The sequence below is a fragment of the Mixophyes fleayi genome, chromosome 6, assembly GCF_038048845.1.
Source record: "Mixophyes fleayi isolate aMixFle1 chromosome 6, aMixFle1.hap1, whole genome shotgun sequence".
NCBI classification, from domain to species: domain Eukaryota; kingdom Metazoa; phylum Chordata; class Amphibia; order Anura; family Limnodynastidae; genus Mixophyes; species Mixophyes fleayi.
The window spans coordinates 226495305-226519310 of record NC_134407.1 but is presented as its reverse complement, the minus strand read 5'-3'; the positions used below and the strand labels follow the sequence as shown (position 1 = coordinate 226519310).

Genomic DNA, 24006 nt, shown 5'->3' with positions numbered 1-24006 from the left:
TTATTTATCAGTGATCCAGTCACATAAACCAATAGTTTAAAATTGAAATATGCAGCACATCCAACGTGTCAACTTGAGATTTCAATACTAAAATCTCTGGACATAGAAAGTCAGACTGAATTTTATACTATTTGAACAATGGCATCAGGTCACACATATACATAAGTAATTACACTGTCTATACAATGTTACAAAAATAAGTTAATTATAATATGTAATAAATTCTGTCTCACTGGGCGGATGAAATGGTGTCTTTGTTTTGGTCCGTTGTGAAAGTAGAGAACTTAGTTATAAGAGTTAACCCATCACATAATGTGCTAGAAAAACATGGCCTTGCAACTTACAGGACTTAAAGGATCTGCTGCTAATGTCTTGGAGCCAGATACCACAGGACACCTTCAGAGGTCTTGTGGAGTCCATACCTCGACGGGTCAGAGCTCTTTTGGTGGCACAAGGGGACCTACAGAATATTAGGCAGGTGGCTGATCGGTGTATAATAAAAAGAGGCAATACAAGTTTCTGAAACCTATATATACTATTAGCCTGTGCGTTTGTACACCTTTCTTTTCTAAACTCTATGTTTTATGTTTAATTAACCTCAGTGTTAAGAACTGGCTCTGACAATTTCATTCCCAGCCACCAGAGACCACCACTGCCTTTAACCAAGATGACAAGTACTATATATCGCAAGCATCCATATTGGTTTCTGTTTCGTGTGTGGACCTGTAAATGTTAACTCTTCTACAGCATAATACAAAAAGTAATGTGGTGAAACAGGAGTACAAGGTCATGCAATAAAGGTCAAACCCAACTTGCTCCTATCTTTCCCATTAGTCATAACTATCACCCAAGTGTGCCTCATGCACGCTCTCCCGGAAATGAAATCCATGCTAAGCTCACAGGAAAAGTTAACTTAGCTTTTACCCTGATATTGTTATTGAATAAATTAATTTGTCGCCCCTTCCGCATTGTGTGTGGTGTGGTGGGGGAGTGACAGTTACCTCCAAGTTTGCAATTCTCCCAGTCTTATAAGGACAAGAGGAGCAGGTGCATGTGATAAGTAAGGAGGGTTAAAAAAATGATTGGGGAACACAATATAGGACCCTGTTACGGGACCACTAAAGGAAATAGTAAAATAATAGGTCATATATTACAACTGACATAATTTACATGGGAGGCCACTACACACTCTCTCCCCATCCATACTGTATACTGGCTATACCCTCATCAGATAATTTTTTCCTCAATTTCTATTGTTGTAATATTTCCTTCTTTAAATTATCTTAAGAAAAACAATAAGACACTTTGGTTGGTAAATATAGATTTTATTACCTTATTTGTGTACAGACCATACACGTACATGACATGTACTGTAGTGTTATTTCCTCTACTTATTCATCATATAAAGAATAAAACTTATATATACAAAATAAAATCAAACTGAACCTAAAACATTATTTTGAAATCTACCATGGACAATATATGAGGAGGCATAATAAACATAGGAAAAAGCAGCAACTGTAGGAATAATCAAAGCCACAACTTAAAATTTTAGTGTCTGGTGCAAGATGATAAACTGCCGGCCCATATTGCTCAATTTTAACCAAATGAACCTAAACTGTTCATAATCTTGCACACCCCTCCTCCATCATATTTGTGCCCTGGCGGTTGCCCTCTCATCCATCCTAGTTACAGCCCTGGGAATAATATTTAAAGTGTTACACATATTCCACCGTCACATCAATTAAAGCACATTGACACCAATACATATTGCTGTCAGCCATTGTGGGGGTATTCTATAGAATGGAGCCGACCAATTCAAGCAGGACCTCAGGGATGTCACTGGTTTCTAATGAATAAAGCTGTATTCTCGTTGGTATTGGTTCAGCCCAACAAATGACTGACTCCACAGTGTGCTAAGGTGTTATTTTTGAAGTGTAATCTTACAGTTAGGGAATCACTGTTGTAATAAAAGCTTAAATAGCTGCAAATTCTGAGAGATATGTATCTGTGTGATGTAACCCATAGCGGAGTGTGAATGATCTTAACTTTTAAAATAGGAATTTGGAAAACATCCCATGCTTTCATCAGGAAAACCCAACCAGATACTTGCTGGATCCACTGGAGATCCTTTACCAAACTTAATAAATACAGCCCCACAGAGTATTTATACACAAATACTGCTCTTTACTGGGCCAGCACATACAGAAGTGTACACCCATGTTCTGCTGTTGGAAGCTGAGATGTAACTGCACATGGTGGAAAGAGTAAAGACTCCGCTAGGTCCTGACTGCTGTCCCCTCTAAGCATGTGCACAATTGTAGTCTGTTTTCAGCTGCATCTACCCTATAAACCAGAAGGGTCCTCGTAAAGGAATCATTTGAAGCTCATTTATACATCTTCCCCTGCAAGACAAAATCTTGTTGTCACATGTGGGTGCAATACAAGGTACATGAGGGAGACCACCCTGAACAAGGCATGCCCTGATCCACACTGCTCATCCTGTAGAAGTATATTAACCCATAAATAAACGCATGTACCTGTATAAGTGGGAGCATAATTACAAAAATAGCCACATAGTATCACTACATTGCGTTAGCATTGTGAAACCACATTATTGTAGCTTCATAAATGACTCCCAGTGAGACAGTAACAGATTACAGGACTAATTATATGAACCATCACAGACCTTTATTTACAGAGTACAAGTAAAATAATGTAAGAGTCCAAGTTCCCACATTATATCGCCAGCCCATTGCCGGGATTATATATATTAGGACCCTATATAACAACAATGTGGTCTGTTACTACTGTGGAGATAGATGCTGATATAGAATAAGAAATTGCAATAGGTTCCACACATGAGCGATCCCTTCCAGTGAATTGATGCCTATTCTTATAATTTTTTTACAATATTTGGAGTATTTCTGCAACCGAAAGTTATGTCTATCAGCTCACAGAAATTGTATTTTTTCCAGTGTGAATTCTCTGATGTGTAATAAGAGTTGTTTTCTGTGCAAACTCTTTCCCACACTCAGAACATGCAAATGACTTCTCAACAGTGTGAATTCTCTGATGGGCGACAAGACCTGATTTGTGTGTAAAACATTTACTACACTCCGAACAGGAAAATGGCGTCTCACCTGTGTGAATTCTCTGATGATCAACAAGATTCGATTTCTGTGCAAAACATTTCCCACACTCAGAACATGGGAATGGTTTCTCACCGGTGTGAATTCTCTGATGGTTAACAAGATGTGATTTATGTTTAAAACATTTCTCACACTCAGAACAGGGATATGGTTTCTCACCTGTGTGCATTCTCTGATGTTTAACAAGATGTGACTTATGTTTAAAACATTTCTCACACTCAGAACAGGGATATGGTTGCTCACCTGTGTGCGTTCTCTGATGTTCAACAAGATTTGATTTATAAGCAAAGCATTTCCCACACTCAGAACATGGAAAAGGTTGCTCTCCTGTGTGCCTTCTTTGATGCCTACTAAGTTGCGATTTTTGTGTAAAACGTTTCCCACACTCAGAGCATTGAAATGGTTTCTCACCCGTGTGATATCTTAGATGTTCAAAAAGACCTGATTCATGTGTATAACATTTCCCACACTCAGAACAAAGAAATGGTTTCTCACCTGTGTGAGTTCTTTGATGTTTAACAAGATGTGATTTTTGTGTAAAGTATTTCCCACACTCAGAGCATGAAAATGGTTTCTCACTTGTGTGAACTCTCTGATGTCTAATAAGATATGATTTATGGCTAAAACATTTCCCACACTCAGAACATGATAATTGTTTCTTACCTGTGTGAATTCTCTGATGTCTAACAAAGACTGCCTGAGGTATAAAACTTTCACCACATTCAGAATAAGGAACGATTGTATCACTTATATAACCTGTCTTATGTTTAACAATATCTGAGTTATAAGAAAATTCCTCATGAATAGAGGGAGCAGGTGATAGAACTGTACTGTGAAGTACTGGATGTATATTTAGGGTAGTAGAGTTTTGGTCTGGAGAATCTTGTGCAATGTTGTTATCTTCTACTTTAAAATCTGGAGACAAAATGTGACATCCCTCCGAAGAATTCTTGCATTTGCGTCCACCTGTTGAAAATTAAATGTATGTAAATTGACAACTTTTTTTTAACACTGAGGAGCTAATTTTAATTCATTACAATTTTAATAGTGTGTTCAAGTTGTTTAGTTGTTTTATATTAATTTGCAACCTACTAACACTTCATTACAATTATAAATGTAGAAACAGTTCAAATGAGTAAAACATTGAGATAAAATATAACACAACCACATTACCAAGCACATTACATAGACCCAGCCACAATGACATGCAGATTGCACATCAGAAAACTTCACCCAAAATATCTATTTAAGTGAGTAACATTTCCCACATATACATTTGGCCCAGCCAGCACCATAGGACAGGAAGCCTAATTAGCCAAACTAACCACAATGCCCATCTAGACACTGTCATCCCACACAAACACTGGAGCCTTGGACGCAGAGTAGACTTGAGATAAATCAACAGCAAGCCCCAAACATGCATCTAAACTACTGAAAGTTCTCCAGGTGGACACATACGTATCAAAAGAAAATAGTGAAGCAACTTATATACGTCCCTCTGGTCAACATCAGTTACCGTACCCCCGCGGCCAGCCATGCTACTAGTCTAGCCTGCTGCTTTGGTGTGCACAAGCACCGAGAGGGAAGGAGAGCAGGACAAAGCTACTGCTTTAGCAAAGAAGAAAATAACATCAAATGATGACGGCACAGAGCAGAGGGGACATCAGGAAGAGTAGGAGAATGGAGCATGACACAGATGGACAATAGCAGACGAAAGATACAGAGCAATGATGGGTGTGTGGTTGCAGTTGTGCTAGATGGTGGAGTTCTTGTGAGCTGTGTGTTGTGATGGGTGGTGTGATCTTAGTGAGGGGAATCACCTGATATTTTGATTTAGAATTGAAATGTTAATATACACTGAAGATACCTGGTTTATCTGGCCCAATTCTACACACTCACACTAGCTGGCCAACTAACCACGGGTGCCTTACTATGCCAGGGACGCCTACCCAGTACCTTCTAAGATTTCTATAGTCAATCAGGCAAATGCAGTTAGAAAAATAAAACAGTACATTTAGTGTAATAAAAACAACACTAGAATATTATATACACACAATGAATAAATACCAGACAGGGTTACCACATCATCTGTCCCTTACCCCACTAGCATAAAGAGTTACAGTCACCTGGCTGTCCTGACTTGAAGCCCCATGGATCTGCAGATGTAGTTCACTGGTAGAGAACGGCAACTCAAAACCTGCGACCCTGCAGCTTCCAGTCACCAATCCTCAGAATGCACAACAACTTCCCCCCTGGTGTGGCTCCTTATGTATAGGGTAAAATTTCCAGTGTTTTCCCCTCCCTGAGCAAACCCCTGGGTCTCTCCCTCTTAAACATTGGTGAGTGCTGGACTAGGGGGTTGGAGGGGAAGTGGAGTTGAGCTGTCATTCCACAGTGGCTCCCCTGCGGGTTCCCAGACAGAACGTCTCAGGCAGTCCTGTGGAAGACAATGTATAAAAATTGGCCCTCTCACCTCCCAAACTAAGATATCACTCAGTCCCTCCTGAAACTAACCCTTTCCACTATTTTGTGATGTCACAGGGTCTCCAGCTGTTCCATGCTTCCTGTAGAGAAAGGATAGGGAAAATGAATGTAGCTACAGCCCCCTCACCTGTATACTGGAACCTGTTCCTTACCCATAACCAACCTGGTTTCACTTTAAGGAAAATGAATAATAGCTTCACTGCAATATCAACAAGATACAATAAACAATATACATTCTCACCAAGCAGTTCTTCTTCAGCCTCTCCTTAGATAGTAGCTTGGGCAGCTGTGTATAATCCACTGGAATGGTCCTCCCCCTGATTACCAGACTGAGCAGCCTCTTTTTTATGATGTGACAAAAGATAATGTAGTTGCCACTTTTCAGTATTCATTCGATAATACTGATCCTACCACATTTCAGTGTCAATAAGTCCTTGTTGCCATATCTCATCCTATGCTTCTTCAAAACTCTGTTGCAAACATTGCATTTGTTCCCAGAGTGAAATGGGGGACCTAAAGTTAGCATCGATTTCCTATAGCCACTAATGGCATTGATTGGAGCTCCTGATCCTTTAAAAGACGTAGGAGGATATCCATGTGCATGCAGTACAGGTATGGTACACCCCGGGTCTGGCATTCCACTATCAACTCTTTCATACTCATCGTCTCTAGTGGATCTGTAGAATCTGATAATGGAGTAGATTCTGCTAGTAGATTTGCAGGAGATTCGTCCCTGTGCTGCAACAGTCCATTTTTGTCTTTGCTTTCCTCTATCTTGGTTATCAATAACATTTCATATGGGTACTCCTGATTATTGTTGCAACTGGATTTTCCCTTGGTTAGATTTTGCATAGTACAAATAGCTTCATCTGTAAACACAGCCCATTCTGGTTCATACCTAAAATTTCAGGCACTTGCTTCCTCTTTCAACATTAGTAACACATCCAACAGGTTCTCCAATTTCTCCTTTAGGCGGGCTCCTTTCCACATAATAATATTTGGGTACTCCTCCCAATAATCCAAAATGTGCTGCATTGTGGTCAGGGCTGGATTAAGGGAATGGAGGGCCCTGGACTAAGGGGGCCTCCATTCCCCCGTGAGGGCCCCCCCCCCTGTGATTCTAGCTGCCCGCCACCCCCCGGCACTTACCTCCTTCTCCGGTGCGCTGTGCGCTCTTTACTGAGGAGATCTCGTGAGAGTGAGACTCACGAGATCTCTTCAGTAAGGAGACTACAGCTCACCGGGGAAGGACCGCAATGAAAGCGCTCAGCAGCACTGATCGCGCCGGGGGCGCCCCCGCCCCTGACCGATCAATACTGCTGCTGAGCACTTTCAAGGGCCCCCTGGATGCCATAGGCCCCTGGGCTGTAGCCCAGTTAGCCCTATGGTTAATCTGGCCCTGATTGTGGTGGGGTGGTGCAACACATCCATATTCTCATCCTGCAGACACTGCCACAGTCTTTCACCCCAGGAATCCTATCCCCTGTGTGCACTGGACTGTTTCATCCCTTCCTTTGGGACCTTTTTCAACAGTGGGCTGTGATCTGCTCTCTGCATCTCAGAGCTCATAACAGGCAGCATGGTGGCTTAGTGGTTAGCACTTCCGCCTCACAGCACTGGGGTCATGAGTTCGATTCCCGACCATGGCCTTATCTGTATGGAGTTTGTATGTTCTCCCTGTGTTTCCTCCCACACACTAAAAACATACTAGTAGGTTAATTGGCTGCTATCAAAATTGATCCTAGTCTCTCTCTCTCTCTCTCTGTCTGCGTGTATGTATGTTAGGGAATTTAGACTGTAAGCTCCAATGGAGCAAGGACTGATGTAAGCGAGTTCTCTGTACAGCGCTGAGGAATTAGTGGCACTATATAAATAGCTGATGATGATTTTACTTCTAGGGACCACCTTACTGTGATCTCCCCTCCTTGAGACACATTCCATCTTCCTTTCTCCACTGGCGGGGTGTGTCTCCCCTTACCAAATTGACACTTAGGCCGTACCTTCCCTCGCCTAAAGCCCACAATGCTGTTTGTGACACTATCTACCATAAAGCCTTTAGGAGTAAGCTCAGGATAATGTGGTAACTTGTTTATTGTGCTAACTGCTTTGAAGAGCCCTGGAATGTATCACAATACAGTTCCCCTGCAGCTCTACCCAGAGAGGACATGGGACTGGGTGACACCACTGTCTGTCACCAAATGTGAGGATACCGGGTTTGCGGACCGGAGATGTAGTCCACTGGTAGAGAACGGCAACTCGAAAACCAGCGACCCTGCAGCTTCCAGCCATCAATCCTCAGAATGCACAACACCTTTCCCCCTGGAGTGGTTCCTTATATCTAGGGTAAAATTTACACAGTGTTTTCCCCTCCCTGGTCAAATGCATGGGTCACTCCTTATTAAACATTGGTGAGTGCTGAACTGGTTGGTTGGAAGTGGAGTGGAGATGAGCTATCATTTCACAGTGGTTCACCTGTGGTTTCCCAGACAGAACGTCTCAGGCAGTCCTGTTGAAGACAATGGATAAAAATTGGCCTTCCCCACCTCCTGAACTAAGATATCACTCAGTCCCTCTTAGAATTAACCCTTTACACTACTTATTGTCACAAGATCACCAGCTGTTCCATGCTTCCTATAGAGAAAGGAGGGGAGAATGAATGTAGCTACAGCTCTCTCACTTGTATCCTGGAATCCGATCCTTACCCATAACCCACCTGGCTTCACTTTAAGAACAATGAATAACAGCTTCGCCGGAATATCAACAAGATACAATAAACAATATACATATTTACAATGAGTAGCATATAATGAAAAGGTACAATGTCCCCTTATCCACATGTAATCAGACACTGCAGTTGTACTCTGGTGAGCTGGGGAACAAAAAACAGGGCTATAAAAAGTACATGTTGTAATGCTCCACATTTGAGAAACGAGGGACAGGCTGGTTGAGGGTATATCAAGCTCGTTTCTTCACATACACATATTGAATATCAAACACAGGGAAGATAATGGGTAATGTCACAGGTAGTGCAGAGGAACCATCATGGGTAATGTCACATGCAGTAGTACACAGAGAGGATCATGGGTAATGTCGCACATGATCTCATCCCATTGATCAGTGATGGAATCACTATGGCAACTTCCCTTGTACTGAGGTATGAAAATCACCAGAGTGTGTGAGGGGAGACTGGTCAGATCTCTGGGCTGGTAGTACAATGATATGATGTGAGGAGAAGAGCAGGAGTCTAATAAGGGCTGATGGCTCCTGATGTATGAGAATCACCAGAGAGTGTGAGGAGGAGACTGGTCAGATCTCTAGGCTGGTAGCACAATGATATGATGTGAGGAGGAGAGCAGGAGTCTAATAGGGACTGATGGCTCCTGTTGTATGAGAATCACCTGAGTGTGGGGAGGAGACTGGTCAGATCTCTGGGCTGGTAGTACAATGATATGATGTGAGGAGGAGAGCAGGAGTCTAATAGGGGCTGATGGCTCCTGATGTATGAGAATCACCAGAGAGTGTGAGGAGGAGACTGGTCAGATCTTTGGGCTGGTAGCACAATGATATGATGTGAGGAGGAGAGCAGAAGTCTAATAGGGGATGATGGCTCCTGATGTATGAGAATCACCAGAGAGTGTGAGGAGGAGACTGGTCAGATCTCTGGGCTGGTAGCACAATGATATGATGTGAGGAGGAGAGCAGGAGTCTAATAAGGGCTGATGGCTCCTGATGTATGAGAATCACCAGAGTGTGAGGAGGACACTGGTCAGATCTCTGGGCTGGTAGCACAATGATATGATGTGAGGAGGAGAGCAGGAGTCTAATAGGGGCTGATGGCTCCTGATGTATGAGAATCACCAGAGAGTGTGGAGAGGAGACTGGTCAGATCTCTGGGCTGGTAGCACAATGATATGATGTGAGGAGGAGAGCAGGAGTCTAATAGGGGCTGATGGCTCCTGATGTATGAGAATCACCAGAGAGTGTGGGGAGGAGACTGGTCAGATCTCTGGGCTGGTAGAACAATGATATGATGTGAGGAGGAGAGCAGGAGTCTAATAGGTGCTGATGGCTCCTGATGTATGAGAATCACCAGAGAGTGTGGGGAGGAGACTGGTCAGATCTCTGGGCTGGTAGCACAATGATATGATGTGAGGAGGAGAGCAGGAGTCTAATAGGTGCTGATGGCTCCTGACTCCCCCCCTCCCCGGGCAGATACATTTCCTCATTAGTTTGTACTGACAGAGGAGGGTGTAGAATAGGAGATTGTTGTAGTGACTGAACAAGGAGAATATGTGACTATTTTCTGTAATAAGTGTTTATTACTGACCTGTGCTGATGTCTGTAGGGATTTCCTCCTCCTTACACTGCTGATCACCCCTCACATACGTCTCTTCTTCTCCCTCTATAACTTCTACCTTAATATCAGTCAGGTATTCATCCTAAATAAACCATAAAACAAACAAATAACACTTTATTAATGTCATTAACTGAGATTAAACTGAATAATATCAGTGTATTAGAGATATACGCACAGTTTCTCTACAGATCATACAGTGAAAAGTCACTTTGGTATTTGGTGAGACCCTAAATCCCATCTACCTGATACTCCTGTGGGATACTGTGATTTTCCTCTGTACAATCCAGTGAATAATGAGGACGAGGACATCTCTCTGGGGTATTTCTGTTACTGGATCCATCTGTAGAAGACACACAGTGACTGAATACATTGTTTATATGTGATTATCAGATGATGTGTATGTGACGTTTATTCTGTTTGCTGCCTGGAATAGAGTTTACCTATTGCATGTTCATTACTGCTCTGCCGTTTGTTCTGCATCTCATTACTCCGCACACCTTTTTATATACTGCCACTTTCCTCTCTCTGTGGTTGCTATTCCGCTGATCTGTCATCTGGCCGTAAAGCTAATTCCTGCTGTGCCTAGACATTACGTTACCGATGCTTCTGCTTTTCCTACTGCTCCTGCTTTGTCAGGTTCTATCAGTACTTGTGCTCCTCCACACTGCCGCAGCACTAAAGGCCAAACCCTGGAATTATAACATGCAGACAACTTACTTTCACATTACTCTATACTCTCTACTGCCAAGAGTAGTACTTGATGGACTTGGGTACTGCATCCGTCCTGTTCCATCATCCATACCCGCTATATCAATATCCTATTGGTGCATCATCTATCCCAACGGTCACTGTACCCAGAGTGATACTCTCAGGTCCGTATGTTCTCTTTGCTTGTATCCCATTATGCCAAATTACACCTGTTAAATTATCGCTACTTGAGATTAAGTTCTGGGACAGCCCAATACCACAGCTTGATAGGGAAAGCAGGAATGACTCCTTATGCTGCATTTACTAAGTACATAAGGAGAGTCTCTTATATGTCCCAATATTAAAGTGTTTGTTAGAGCAATAAACAGGCTGGATCAATGGAAATATCAACACCAGTGAGCTCTTTAAAGAAGAGAATAACTGTCTACCAACAGTGTCTGATCTTAGGACATTCCCAAAAGACATAGAACAATGTATTCCTGTGGCCTCCACATCTCCAGCAGTGTGACAGGACAGAGGGAAACACTATGTGCAGTAACACAGGAATACAGAACCATCTGGATAGAAGCTTGTACCCGGCCTCCTGCACCTGACTACTGACGGAGGCATTGTGTAACACTAAGGACATCTCACACCGTTGTTTATCTGGAAAAGTTCCCCCAAAACTTGTTCTCACTTTCTAATACAATGTTGTATGGTATTAACTGGGGGAATTCCAAAACATACCATATATAAAGGTCTAATACCACAAAAAATATCAGACCTTGTTAATATTAAAAATATTTTCTTGTTTAGGAGAGAACAGAAAATGCTTAATTTAAGCATATATTCCGAAAATAATTGGAAAGTAGAAGAGAACCAGATAGGGAGCCATAATAAATTGTGGAAGAGCTCTTAATGACATTACACCTACCAGGTGATTGTGGGCAGATGCTGTATAAGAAGATTGACCTCAGTATAAATAGGCAGCTTACAGTATTACGTTAGTAGAGGTCACATGATATCTGTGTGCCCAAATATTTCACTAACTACCTGGACCAAACCAACACAGAATATCACATTACAGAAGCCTGTGTCATCGTTGTTTGGGGTCTTCATAGAAATCCTGTTCTATGATCAAAGAACTTTTCCGCATGCGTAGAAAGCAATATTGTAGGAAAGCGCCTGAATTCGGTAATGTAGATTAAACTAAGTGCCTTGGAGATGATAACCATTGTTCCTCTAAAAGGAACAAATGACAACTGTCAATGATGGGTCAAGGTAAAGGCATATTCAGTTTGTTATGATTGTGGCACATTGAGAAGTGAGATGGGGCAGAATCTACACCACAACAGGAGATGTCACAATCACGTCTCACTAATCTATATGTGGGAAGATTATAACATATAAACACTGAGCCACACTCACCAGATAACCATATATGACTCTGCAGTACTGACCTTGTCCATGCGTGCTTAGGGTAATCTAACTGCAGAAGATTGAAATGTGAAACAACTGTAGACAAATAACAACTATACGTCTGATAGATCGTAATATCAATGTGTGAAGAAGGGAAATTGAAAGGTGACCTCGAGTTGTACCAGTAGGACAGAGGACTTACTAATTAGATCTTCATTGGCTCCTTCAGGAAGGTCGCCTCCTTGTATCTGCAAGTAGTTGTCCTCACTTTGTACCATTACTCCCACTGTAGTAATGGCACGAGATACAGCAGTGTCACCTATCTGGTAACATTAAGGGCAGCTGTAATTAAGGGAGGTCCACTGGTGGTTTCAGAATAACTAACACAACCTCTGCAGGCCAGGAGATGAAATGGGAACCCCCAGGGTTAGATACCTTCATTGTATCAGACCACTTTTCTTAATGGCCAAATAGCTCTTCATTGCATTATCGTATGGTGGAAAAAGCTGAAGATTTTACCAACGTCAACACTGACTGAGCCCCATCTCACCAGGCTCATGATAGTGTCATTGGCAGCACAAGAAGATGCTCAATATAACACGATTCAGGTAATTATGTCTCCTAACCTGAAGCAAGTTGTGGGATAAGTCAATCTCAGTCTTTATGGTGGACATCTGATTTTACAGGGAGTTAAAGAGGGTCATTAGGAAGGTTCCAACGTATGCAGATCCATAGATTTTGGAAGCCCTGCAGTGAGAGCCAGGGTGCCGGCTACATGAAAATAAAGGTTAATCCCACGTTTTATCCCTTCTCATTAGTACTTGTAACTGGGAATATGTATGTCCTGTGCACGTTGTACATTATCATTTAAATGATTTATTACACACAGTTCTTAATGGTCACCAGGTGGATTCTGTAGCCACTAAAAGAAGCTACTGAAATTTAATGTAATCAGGGTACCCGGCCGACCAGAGGCACTCAGACTGCTAGCGCCAATTGCTGGAGAAGAATTTTGTGGAACTAGCGGTTGGCCATAGAGTGCAGGAAGTGCGGTTCTGTTCAGAGCATGAATTCACACGAATACACTGACAGGTGAAACATATGAGTGGCTCAATATTCCCATGTATAAGGGCGATTGTGTTCTTTTGTCTGGTAAAGTGTAACACTGTGACCACTCACACATACCAGAGCTCTGTGGGTAAGCACTCTCTAGAAACCACCCTGCTGAATCCACACCAAAGCGGAGCCAGACCAGGAATAAAAGGGGGCTTCACCTCACCGATTGGAGTCTTTTGCAAGGACAATACTGACTCTGCATTATAGCTCCTGATGTATGAGAATCACCAGAGTGTGGGGAGGAGACTGGTCAGATCTCTGGGCTGGTAGCACAATGATATGATGTGAGGAGGAGAGCAGGAGTCTAATAGGGGCTGATGGCTCCTGATGTATGAGAATCACCAGAGTGTGGGGAGGAGACTGGTCAGATCTCTGGGCTGGTAACACAATGATATGATGTGAGGAGGAGAGCAGGAGTCTAATAGGGGCTGATGGCTCCTGATGTATGAGAATCACCAGAGTGTGAGGAGGAGACTGGTCAGATCTCTGGGCTGGTAGCACAATGATATGATGTGAGGAGGAGAGCAGGAGTCTAATAGGGGCTGATGGCTCCTGATGTATGAGAATCACCAGAGTGTGAGGAGGAGACTGGTCAGATCTCTGGTCTGGTAGCACAATGATATGATGTGAGGAGGAGAGCAGGAGTCTAATAGGGGCTGATGGCTCCTGATGTATGAGAATCACCAGAGTGTGGGGAGGAGACTGGTCAGATCTCTGGGCTGGTAACACAATGATATGATGTGAGGAGGAGAGCAGGAGTCTAATAGGGGCTGATGGCTCCTGATGTATGAGAATCACCAGAGTGTGAGGAGGAGACTGGTCAGATCTCTGGGCTGGTAACACAATGATATGATGTGAGGAGGAGAGCAGGAGTCTAATAGGGGCTGATGGCTCCTGATGTATGAGAATCACCAGAGTGTGAGGAGGAGACTGGTCAGATCTCTGGGCTGGTAGCACAATGATATGATGTGAGGAGGAGAGCAGGAGTCTAATAGGGGCTGATGGCTCCTGATGTATGAGAATCACAAGAGAGTGTGGGGAGGAGACTGGTCAGATCTCTGGGCTGGTAGCACAATGATATGATGTGAGGAGGAGAGCAGGAGACTAATAGGGGCTGATGGCTCCTGATGTATGAGAATCACCAGAGAGTGTGAGGAGGAGACTGGTCAGATCTCTGGGCTGGTAGCACAATGATATGATGTGAGGAGGAGAGCAGGAGTCTAATAGGGGCTGATGGCTCCTGATGTATGAGAATCACCAGAGAGTGTGGGGAGGAGACTGGTCAGATCTCTGGGCTGGTAGCACAATGATATGATGTGAGGAGGAGAGCAGGAGTCTAATAGGGGCTGATGGCTCCTGATGTATGAGAATCACCAGAGAGTGTGAGGAGGAGACTGGTCGGATCTCTGGGCTGGTAGCACAATGATATGATGTGAGGAGGAGAGCAGGAGTCTAATAGGGGCTGATGGCTCCTGATGTATGAGAATCACCAGAGTGTGAGGAGGAGACTGGTCAGATCTCTGGGCTGGTAGCACAATGATATGATGTGAGAAGGAGAGCAGGAGTCTAATAGGGGCTGATGGCTCCTGATGTATGAGAATCACCAGAGAGTGTGAGGAGGAGACTGGTCGGATCTCTGGGCTGGTAGCACAATGATATGATGTGAGGAGGAGAGCAGGAGTCTAATAGGGGCTGATGGCTCCTGATGTATGAGAATCACCAGAGAGTGTGAGGAGGAGACTGGTCAGATCTCTGGGCTGGTAGCACAATGATATGATGTGAGGAGGAGAGCAGAAGTCTAATAGGGACTGATGGCTCCTGATGTATGAGAATCACCAGAGTGTGGGGAGGAGACTGGTCAGATCTCTGGGCTGGTAACACAATGATATGATGTGAGGAGGAGAGCAGGAGTCTAATAGGGGCTGATGGCTCCTGATGTATGAGAATCACCAGAGTGTGAGGAGGAGACTGGTCAGATCTCTGGGCTGGTAGCACAATGATATGATGTGAGGAGGAGAGCAGGAGTCTAATAGGGGCTGATGGCTCCTGATGTATGAGAATCACCAGAGAGTGTGGGGAGGAGACTGGTCAGATCTCTGGGCTGGTAGCACAATGATATGATGTGAGAAGGAGAGCAGGAGTCTAATAGGGGCTGATGGCTCCTGATGTATGAGAATCACCAGAGAGTGTGAGGAGGAGACTGGTCGGATCTCTGGGCTGGTAGCACAATGATATGATGTGAGGAGGAGAGCAGGAGTCTAATAGGGGCTGATGGCTCCTGATGTATGAGAATCACCAGAGTGTGTGGGGAGGAGACTGGTCAGATCTCTGGGCAGCACAGTGGCCTAGTGGTTAGCACGTCTGCCTCACAGCACTGGGGTCATGAGTTCGATTCCCGACCATGGCCTTATCTGTGTGGAGTTTGTATGTTCTCCCTGTGTTTGCGTGGGTTTCCTCCGGGTGCTCCGGTTTCCTCCCACACTCCAAAAACATACTGGTAGGGTAATTGGCTGCAATCAAAAAAAATTGACCCTAGTCTCTCCCTCTCTGTCTGTCTGTCTCTGTGTGTGAGTGTGTGTCTATAGTAGGGAATTTAGACTGTAAGCTCCAATGGGGCAGGGACTGATGTGAATGAGTTCTCTGTACAGCGCTGCGGAATTAGTGGCGCTATATAAATAAATGATGATGATGATGATGATGATGGGCTGGTAACACACTGGGCAGATACATTAGTTTGTACTGACAGAGGAGGGTGTAGAATAAGAGATTGTTGTAGTGACTGAACAAGGAGAATATATGACTCTTTTCTGTAATAAGTGGTTATTACTGACCTGTGCTGATATCTGTAGGGATTTCCTCCTCCTTACACTGCTGATCACCCCTCACATACGTCTCTTCTTCTCCCTCTATAACTTCAACCTTAATATCAGTCAGATCTTCACCCTAAATAACCAAAAGAATAACACATAATTAATGCCTGGTTTTATTAATTCAAATTAAACAGTATAATATTGGTATTTAAGACCCAAAAAGCTTCTCTATAGATCATATAGTGAAAAGTCACTTTGGTATTTGGTGAGACCCTAAATCCCATCTACCTGATACTCCTGTGGGACACTGTGATTTTCCTCTGTACAATCCTGTGAATAAAGAGGACGAGGACATCTCTCTGGGGTATTTCTGTTACTGGATCCATCTGTAGGAGACACACAGTGACTGAATACATTGTTTATATGTGATTATCAGATGATGTGTATCTAGGTGGCCTCATAACAGCTCTCTCCCCTGTAAATAAAGTGTCCTCTTACCCAGTGATGTGAGGGGCTGGTGATTCTCCATCATCACGTCCTTGTACAGACCCTTGTGTCCTTCTAAATACTCCCCCTGCATGGAGAAATAGACAGTGACATCCTGACACCTTATAGGAACCTGACACACACAATGGTCATCACCCAGACACATCCCCTGGTGTTACTGTATAATGTCCCATTCCCAGCAGTCACCTCTCCAGTCAGCAGCTGAATGATCTTGTTGGTGAGTTCTAGAATCCTCTGGTCATTGTCTGTCTCATGTATCAGTGAGTGAGGTGGAGGCACCGTGATGGGGCTCTGGGTCCTGCTCAATCCTCCTGTCTCACACTCGCTAGATGTCTCAGTCACTACTATGTAATCCTGTGTATTGTGGGAGACATCAATAAAAAGTTAAATGGCATTCAACCAATTTGGAGTTATTGTCTAAGTGTTAATTGTGCAGAATATAGTAAATATTTTACAAACACAACACTTATTCTTATAAACATTTCCTGTAGACCCTGTATAGCATTTACCTCTCCCGCAGCTCAGGCCATCTTCAGGGCCCCCTGTTCTGAGTCCTCTGTCTACAGCCGGCACACATTGGTGTATCATTGGGTTTGAACAGATCAAACAGATAAATGACGTATTGGTGGGGGCTGGAAAAAAATAGGGGACTCATAGCGACGGGGACCCGGAAGATGGCAGGACAGTGAAAGTAAGTAGAACCTCTCACAATAAGATTGTACAGCAATAAATATAAAACATTAATAGACATGTAACATAATACACCCCAATAAAATAAACAAAACTTGTTCATTATGTCTAAAGGAATTATAAGCTGTAAGGTAAGTATTATGAGGCTATAAGTGGGCATGACCTGGCTATGAAGTGTATACAGAGGACATAAGATGGGCATGACGTGGCTATGAGGTGTATACAGAGGCTATAAGGTGGACATGACCTGGCTATGATGTGTATACAGAGGATATAAGGTGGACATGACCTGGCTATGAGGTGTATACAGAGGATATAAGGTGGACATGACCTGGGTATGATGTGTATACAGAGGATATAAGGTGGACATGACGTGGCTATGATGTGTATACAGAGGATATAAGGTGGACATGACCTGGGTATGATGTGTATACAGAGGATATAAGGTGGACATGACCTGGCTATGATGTGTACAGAGGATATAAGTGGACATGACCTGGCTATGATGTGTATACAGAGGATATAAGGTGGACATGACCTGGCTATGATGTGTATACAGAGGATATAAGGTGGACATGACCTGGCTATGAGGTGTATACAGAGGATATAAGGTGGACATGACCTGGCTATGATGTGTATACAGAGGATATAAGGTGGACATGACCTGGCTATGAGGTGTATACAGAGGATATAAGGTGGACATGACCTGGGTATGATGTGTATACAGAGGATATAAGGTGGACATGACGTGGCTATGATGTGTATACAGAGGATATAAGGTGGGCATGACCTGGCTATGATGTGTATACAGAGGATATAAGGTGGACATGACCTGGCTATGATGTGTATACAGAGGATATAAGGTGGGCATGACCTGGCTATGATGTGTATACAGAGGATATAAGGTGGACATGACGTGGCTATGATGTGTATACAGAGGATATAAGGTGGACATGACCTGGCTATGATGTGTATACAGAGGATATAAGGTGGACATGACCTGGCTATGATGTGTATACAGAGGTTATAAGGTGGACATGACCTGGCTATGATTTGTATACAGAGGATATAAGGTGGACATGATCTGGCTATAAGGTGTATACAGAGGATATAAGGTGGCCATGACGTGGCTATGATGTGTATAGAGGATATAAGGGGGGCATGACCTGGCTATGATGTGTATACAGAGGATATAAGGTGGACATGATCTGGCTATAAGGTGTATACAGAGGATATAAGGTGGGCATGACGTGGCTATGATGTATATACAGAGGATATACGGTGGACATGACCTGGCTATGATGTGTATACAGAGGATATAAGGTGGGCATGACCTGGCTATGATGTGTATACAGAGGATATAAGGTGGACATGACCTGGCTATGATGTGTATACAGAGGATATAAGGTGGGCATGACCTGGCTATGATGTGTGTACAGAGGATATAAGGGGGGCATGACCTGGCTATGATGTGTATACAGAGGATATAAGGGGGGCATGACCTGGCTATGATGTGTATACAGAGGATATAAGGTGGACATGATCTGGCTATAAGGTGTATACAGAGGATATAAGGTGGGCATGACCTGGCTATGATGTGTATACAGAGGATATAAGGTGGACATGACCTGGCTATGAGGTGTATACAGAGGATATAAGGTGGGCATGACCTGGCTATGATGTGTATACAGAGGATATAAGGTGGACATGACCTGGCTATGATGTGTATACAGATGATATAAGGTGGACATGACGTGGCTATGATGTGTATACAGAGGATATAAGGTGGACATGACCTGGGTATGATGTGTATAGAGGATATAAGGTGGACATGACCTGGGTATGATGTGTATACAGAGGATATAAGGTGGACATGACCTGGCTATGATGTGTATACAGAGGATATAAGGTGGACATGACCTGGCTATGATGTGTATACAGAGGATATAAGGTGGACATGACGTGGCTATGAGGTGTATACAGAGGATATAAGGTGGACATGACCTGGCTATGATGTGTATACAGAGGATATAAGGTGGGCATGACCTGGCTATGAGGTGTATACAGAGGATATAAGGTGGACATGACCTGGCTATGATGTGTATACAGAGGATATAAGGTGGACATGACCTGGCTATGATGTGTATACAGAGGATATAAGGTGGACATGACCTGGGTATGATGTGTATACAGAGGATATAAGGTGGACATGACCTGGCTATGAGGTGTATACAGAGGATATAAGGGGGGCATCAGCAGGCTATGATGTGTATACAGAGGATATAAGGTGGACATGACCTGGCTATGAGGTGTATACAGAGGATATAAGGGGGGCATCAGCAGGCTATGATGTGTATACAGAGGATATAAGGTGGACATGACCTGGCTATGATGTGTACAGAGGATATAAGGTGGACATGACCTGGCTATGATGTGTATACAGAGGATATAAGGTGGGCATGACCTGGCTATGATGTGTATACAGAGGATATAAGGTGGACATGACCTGGGTATGATGTATATACAGAGGATATAAGGTGGACATGACCTGGCTATGATGTGTATACAGAGGATATAAGATGGGCATGACCTGGGTATGATGTGTATACAGAGGATATAAGGTGGACATGACCTGGCTATGATGTGTATACAGAGGATATAAGGTGGACATGACGTGGCTATGATGTGTATACAGAGGATATAAGATGGGCATGACCTGGGTATGATGTGTATACAGAGGATATAAGGTGGACATGACCTGGCTATGATGTGTATACAGAGGATATAAGGTGGACATGACCTGGGTATGATGTATGTACAGAGGATATAAGGTGGACATGACGTGGCTATGATGTGTATACAGAGGATATAAGGTGGACATGACCTGGCTATGATGTGTATACAGAGGATATAAGGTGGGCATGACCTGGGTATGATGTGTATACAGAGGATATAAGGTGGACATGACCTGGGTATGATGTGTATACAGAGGATATAAGGTGGACATGACCTGGCTATGATGTGTATACAGAGGATATAAGGTGGACATGACCTGGCTATGATGTGTATACAGAGGATATAAGGTGGACATGACCTGGCTATGATGTGTATACAGAGGATATAAGGTGGGCATGACCTGGCTATGATGTGTATACAGAGGATATAAGGTGGACATGACCTGGCTATGATGTGTATACAGAGGATATAAGGTGGACATGACCTGGCTATGAGGTGTATACAGAGGATATAAGGTGGGCATCAGCAGGCTGGGCAGTGGGCACTATGAGGGCATGAGGTGGGCATTAGGATGCTGTGGGCAGACATACACTGATATGATGGGGCTGAGGGGGGAGATAGGAGACTATGAGGTGGGTGCAGCCTCCTAATTCCTGCTCCACATCCTCATACATCTGACCTAACACCTTCATCATCCTGTATCTGTGTTATATGTGTATCATTATATATCTATGTACTTACCCCTGCCAGCCACTGCCTCCTCTCACCCGGAAGATGTTACACGCCGACTTCCGGTCTGTGCGGGCCACCTGACTTCCTGATTGTGCGTTCCACCAGACTTCCGGGTTCTGCGTTTCACTAGAGTTACGGTTTCACAGACAGGAAGTGAGATTTCTTCGACAACAACTTCCGGGCGTCCCTTTAAGGAGGCAGCAGTGGCTGCAGGTGATTATATATTATACAGATGGAGCAGACTCTGGTGTCCTGTTATTATAGTACAGGTGGAGCAGACTCTGGTGTCCTGTTATTATAGTACAGGTGGAGCAGTCTCTGGTGTCTGTTATTATAGTACAGTTGGAGCAGACTCTGGTGTCCTGTTATTATAGTACAGGTGGAGCAGGCTCTGGTGTCCTGTTATTATAGTACAGGTGGAGCAGACTCTGGTGTCCTGTTATTATAGTACAGGTGGAGCAGACTCAGGTGTCCTGTTATTATAGTACAGGTGGAGCAGTCTCTGGTGTCCTGTTATTATAGTACAGGTAGAGCAGGCTCTGGTGTCCTGTTATTATAGTACAAGTGGAGCAGACTCTGGTGTCCTGTTATTATAGTACAGGTGGAGCAGTCTCTGGTGTCCTGTTATTATAGTACAGGTGGAGCAGTCTCTGGTGCCCTGTTATTATAGTACAGGTGGAGCAGACTCAGGTGTCCTGTTATTATAGTACAGGTGGAGCAGTCTCTGGTGTCCTGTTATTATAGTACAGGTAGAGCAGGCTCTGGTGTCCTGTTATTATAGTACAAGTGGAGCAGACTCTGGTGTCCTGTTATTATAGTACAGGTAGAGCAGGCTCTGGTGTCCTGTTATTATAGTACAAGTGGAGCAGACTCTGGTGTCCTGTTATTATAGTACAGATGGAGCAGACTCTGGTGTCCTGTTATTATAGTACAGGTGGAGCAGTCTCTGGTGCCCTGTTATTATAGTACAGGTGGAGCAGACTCTGGTGCCCTGTTATTATAGTACAGGTGGAGCAGGCTCTGGTTTCCTGTTATTATAGTACAGGTGGAGCAGTCTCTGGTGTCCTGTTATTACAGTACAGGTGGAGCAGACTGGTGTCTGTTATTATAGTACAGGTGGAGCAGTCTCTGGTGTCCTGTTATTATAGTACAGGTGGAGCAGTCTCTGGTGTCTGTTATTATAGTACAGTTGGAGCAGACTCTGGTGTCCTATTATTATAGTACAGGTGGAGCAGGCTCTGGTGCCCTGTTATTATAGTACAGGTGGAGCAGACTCTGGTGCCCTGTTATTATAGTACAGGTGGAGCAGGCTCTGGTTTCCTGTTATTATAGTACAGGTGGAGCAGTCTCTGGTGTCCTGTTATTACAGTACAGGTGGAGCAGACTGGTGTCTGTTATTATAGTACAGGTGGAGCAGTCTCTGGTGTCCTGTTATTATAGTACAGGTGGAGCAGTCTCTGGTGTCTGTTATTATAGTACAGTTGGAGCAGACTCTGGTGTCCTATTATTATAGTACAGGTGGAGCAGGCTCTGGTGTCCTGTTATTATAGTACAGGTGGAGCAGTCTCTGGTGTCCTGTTATTATTGTACAGGTGGAGCAGTCTCTGGTGTCCTGTTATTATTGTACAGGTGGAGCAGTCTCTGGTGTCTTGGTTTTATAATACTGGTAGAGCAGACTACAGTGTCCTGTGCTTATAACAGTTGCTTAAACAAATATGAACTTGCTAATTAATGGACAGGAAAATAAATATTAGATAACAGGTAAAATAACATCTTTTCTTTTTAATGATGACACCTGTTAGGAGCTGCGGATGTATTTATAATTACTAGAAGTCTTTGGGACTTCTAATTCATCAGCACAATGTCCCTGTGTGATGAGAAGGGAAGGAGACTGTCCCCAAGTATAGCAGGGAGGAGCTGAACTTATGAAGGGAGCGCTTGGAGGATAAAGACTGACCCAAGTTATAAGACTAAAGCTAGAAGCATGACAAATGCTATCTTCATTGGGTAACCTGAATCTGATCTGTCGTCTGCTATCTCTGTGGAGCTGCTTTATGTCATCAGTGTTTCCACTGCTGAATCAGAGAACAAGACGGGCTGTAGGTGCGGTGGAATGGGTCGGTCTTACACGTCTTTGAAAAAATCTTTTCTTATGGCATGAGGGGAGGCTATGCCTAGCGGAGGGTTTTTGAGCGCCTCTTATTTTTAATTGTGCGTTTACCTTTATATGTTGCCTACAGATTCTAGCTCTCATTTTTAGTACATTCTACAAAATGACAGCTAGAATCTGATTGGTTGCTGTAGGCAACATCTCCACTTTTTCAAACCCGCAGTTTAGTAAATATACCCCTGTGTCTCCAGTCCTTACAGAGAACTAGAGTATATTCCTAAACTACTTTGTATATTGGCAGTCTACATGTGGATGTAGCCAGGGGCGCCAAGAGGAGGGGGGTACAAGTTACCGGGGCCCCAGCCTACCTGGGGGCGGTGGCATAATGTTCCTGTGGGGTTGGTGTGTTAAATGTTATGTTTTTATTTAATCTGTGTCTTATATACTGCAGGCTAAAAATTAAGAGATGCTCAAAAGTCCTTAAACGTGTGTGTGTATATATATATACACTAACATATATATATATATATATATATATATATATATATATATATATATATATATATATATATATTATGGAAACATAAATAGAACCGCAGATTGCTCATGGTGTTAGAATTAGAATTTTTTGTATTGTGAGACATAGGTGGAGATTATATTAGACGTTAGGTGTCTCAGGAACGTCCACAGGACACCTCGCAGCGGAGATTTTATCTGTAATTACCAGCATTGTACGCAGCGCAATGTCTGCGTGCCACATCGCCGACAATTGAATCTCCCCCATATTGTTACTTTATGAATAAATTAGTTTGGAGTTATGTAATTTTCTCTCATTATTGAATTTATGTTTAAAGGTTTTTGAGCGCCTCTTAATATTTATTGTGCGTTTATCTTTGTATGGGGTTGCAGAGCCCCTAGAGGCAGCTATTTCTCTTATACACTTACAATTCTGTTTTATTATCTGACCATTTCCAAACATATAGGTATCTGTGATTATTTGTATCACACAAATGTTGCTGGTTACATAATTGTATACTGCGTGATCTGTGTTGTGTACTGTGGTCACTAATTATTCTCCATATTTCATGTACCTATACATTTACCAAACAGGTCCCAACATTCCAGGATCCAGACAAGAATCCAGCACCAGGCTGTGAAAGCTGCAATAACAGGTAGGTGAGAACAACACCATTTTATTATATAATG

At 43.4% G+C, this 24006-nt stretch overlaps 3 protein-coding genes across 28 annotated transcripts in view; 2 read left to right on the top strand and 1 right to left on the bottom strand.

Moving 5' to 3' along the window:
* LOC142160072 (uncharacterized) overlaps positions 1 to 24006 on the bottom strand; it is a 1559230-nt gene that overhangs the window by 211311 nt on the left and 1323913 nt on the right. For 18 of the 20 annotated variants that reach the window (XM_075214958.1, XM_075214960.1, XM_075214959.1 and 15 more), the window contains 4 exons: positions 16314 to 16411; positions 16047 to 16158; positions 10236 to 10333; positions 9964 to 10075 (listed from right to left, as the gene is read on the bottom strand). In XM_075214958.1, coding sequence (XP_075071059.1) covers positions 9964 to 10075; positions 10236 to 10333; positions 16047 to 16158; positions 16314 to 16411 — 420 coding nt within the window. Of the gene's footprint in view, positions 1 to 1333; positions 4119 to 9963; positions 10076 to 10235; positions 10334 to 16046; positions 16159 to 16313; positions 16412 to 24006 lie in introns of those variants that run through there. The other 2 variants (XM_075214967.1, XM_075214971.1) reach the window with 2 other exon arrangements.
* The window catches only part of LOC142160107 (uncharacterized), a 208708-nt gene that overhangs the window by 171052 nt on the left and 13650 nt on the right, over positions 1 to 24006 (top strand). The window lies entirely within an intron of this gene.
* The window catches only part of LOC142160103 (uncharacterized), a 212450-nt gene continuing 209305 nt past the window's right edge, over positions 20862 to 24006 (top strand). The window contains exons 1-2 of the mRNA XM_075215053.1: positions 20862 to 20903; positions 23911 to 23972. The gene's annotated coding sequence lies outside the window, so the exon portion shown is untranslated. The remainder of the gene's footprint in view (positions 20904 to 23910; positions 23973 to 24006) is intronic.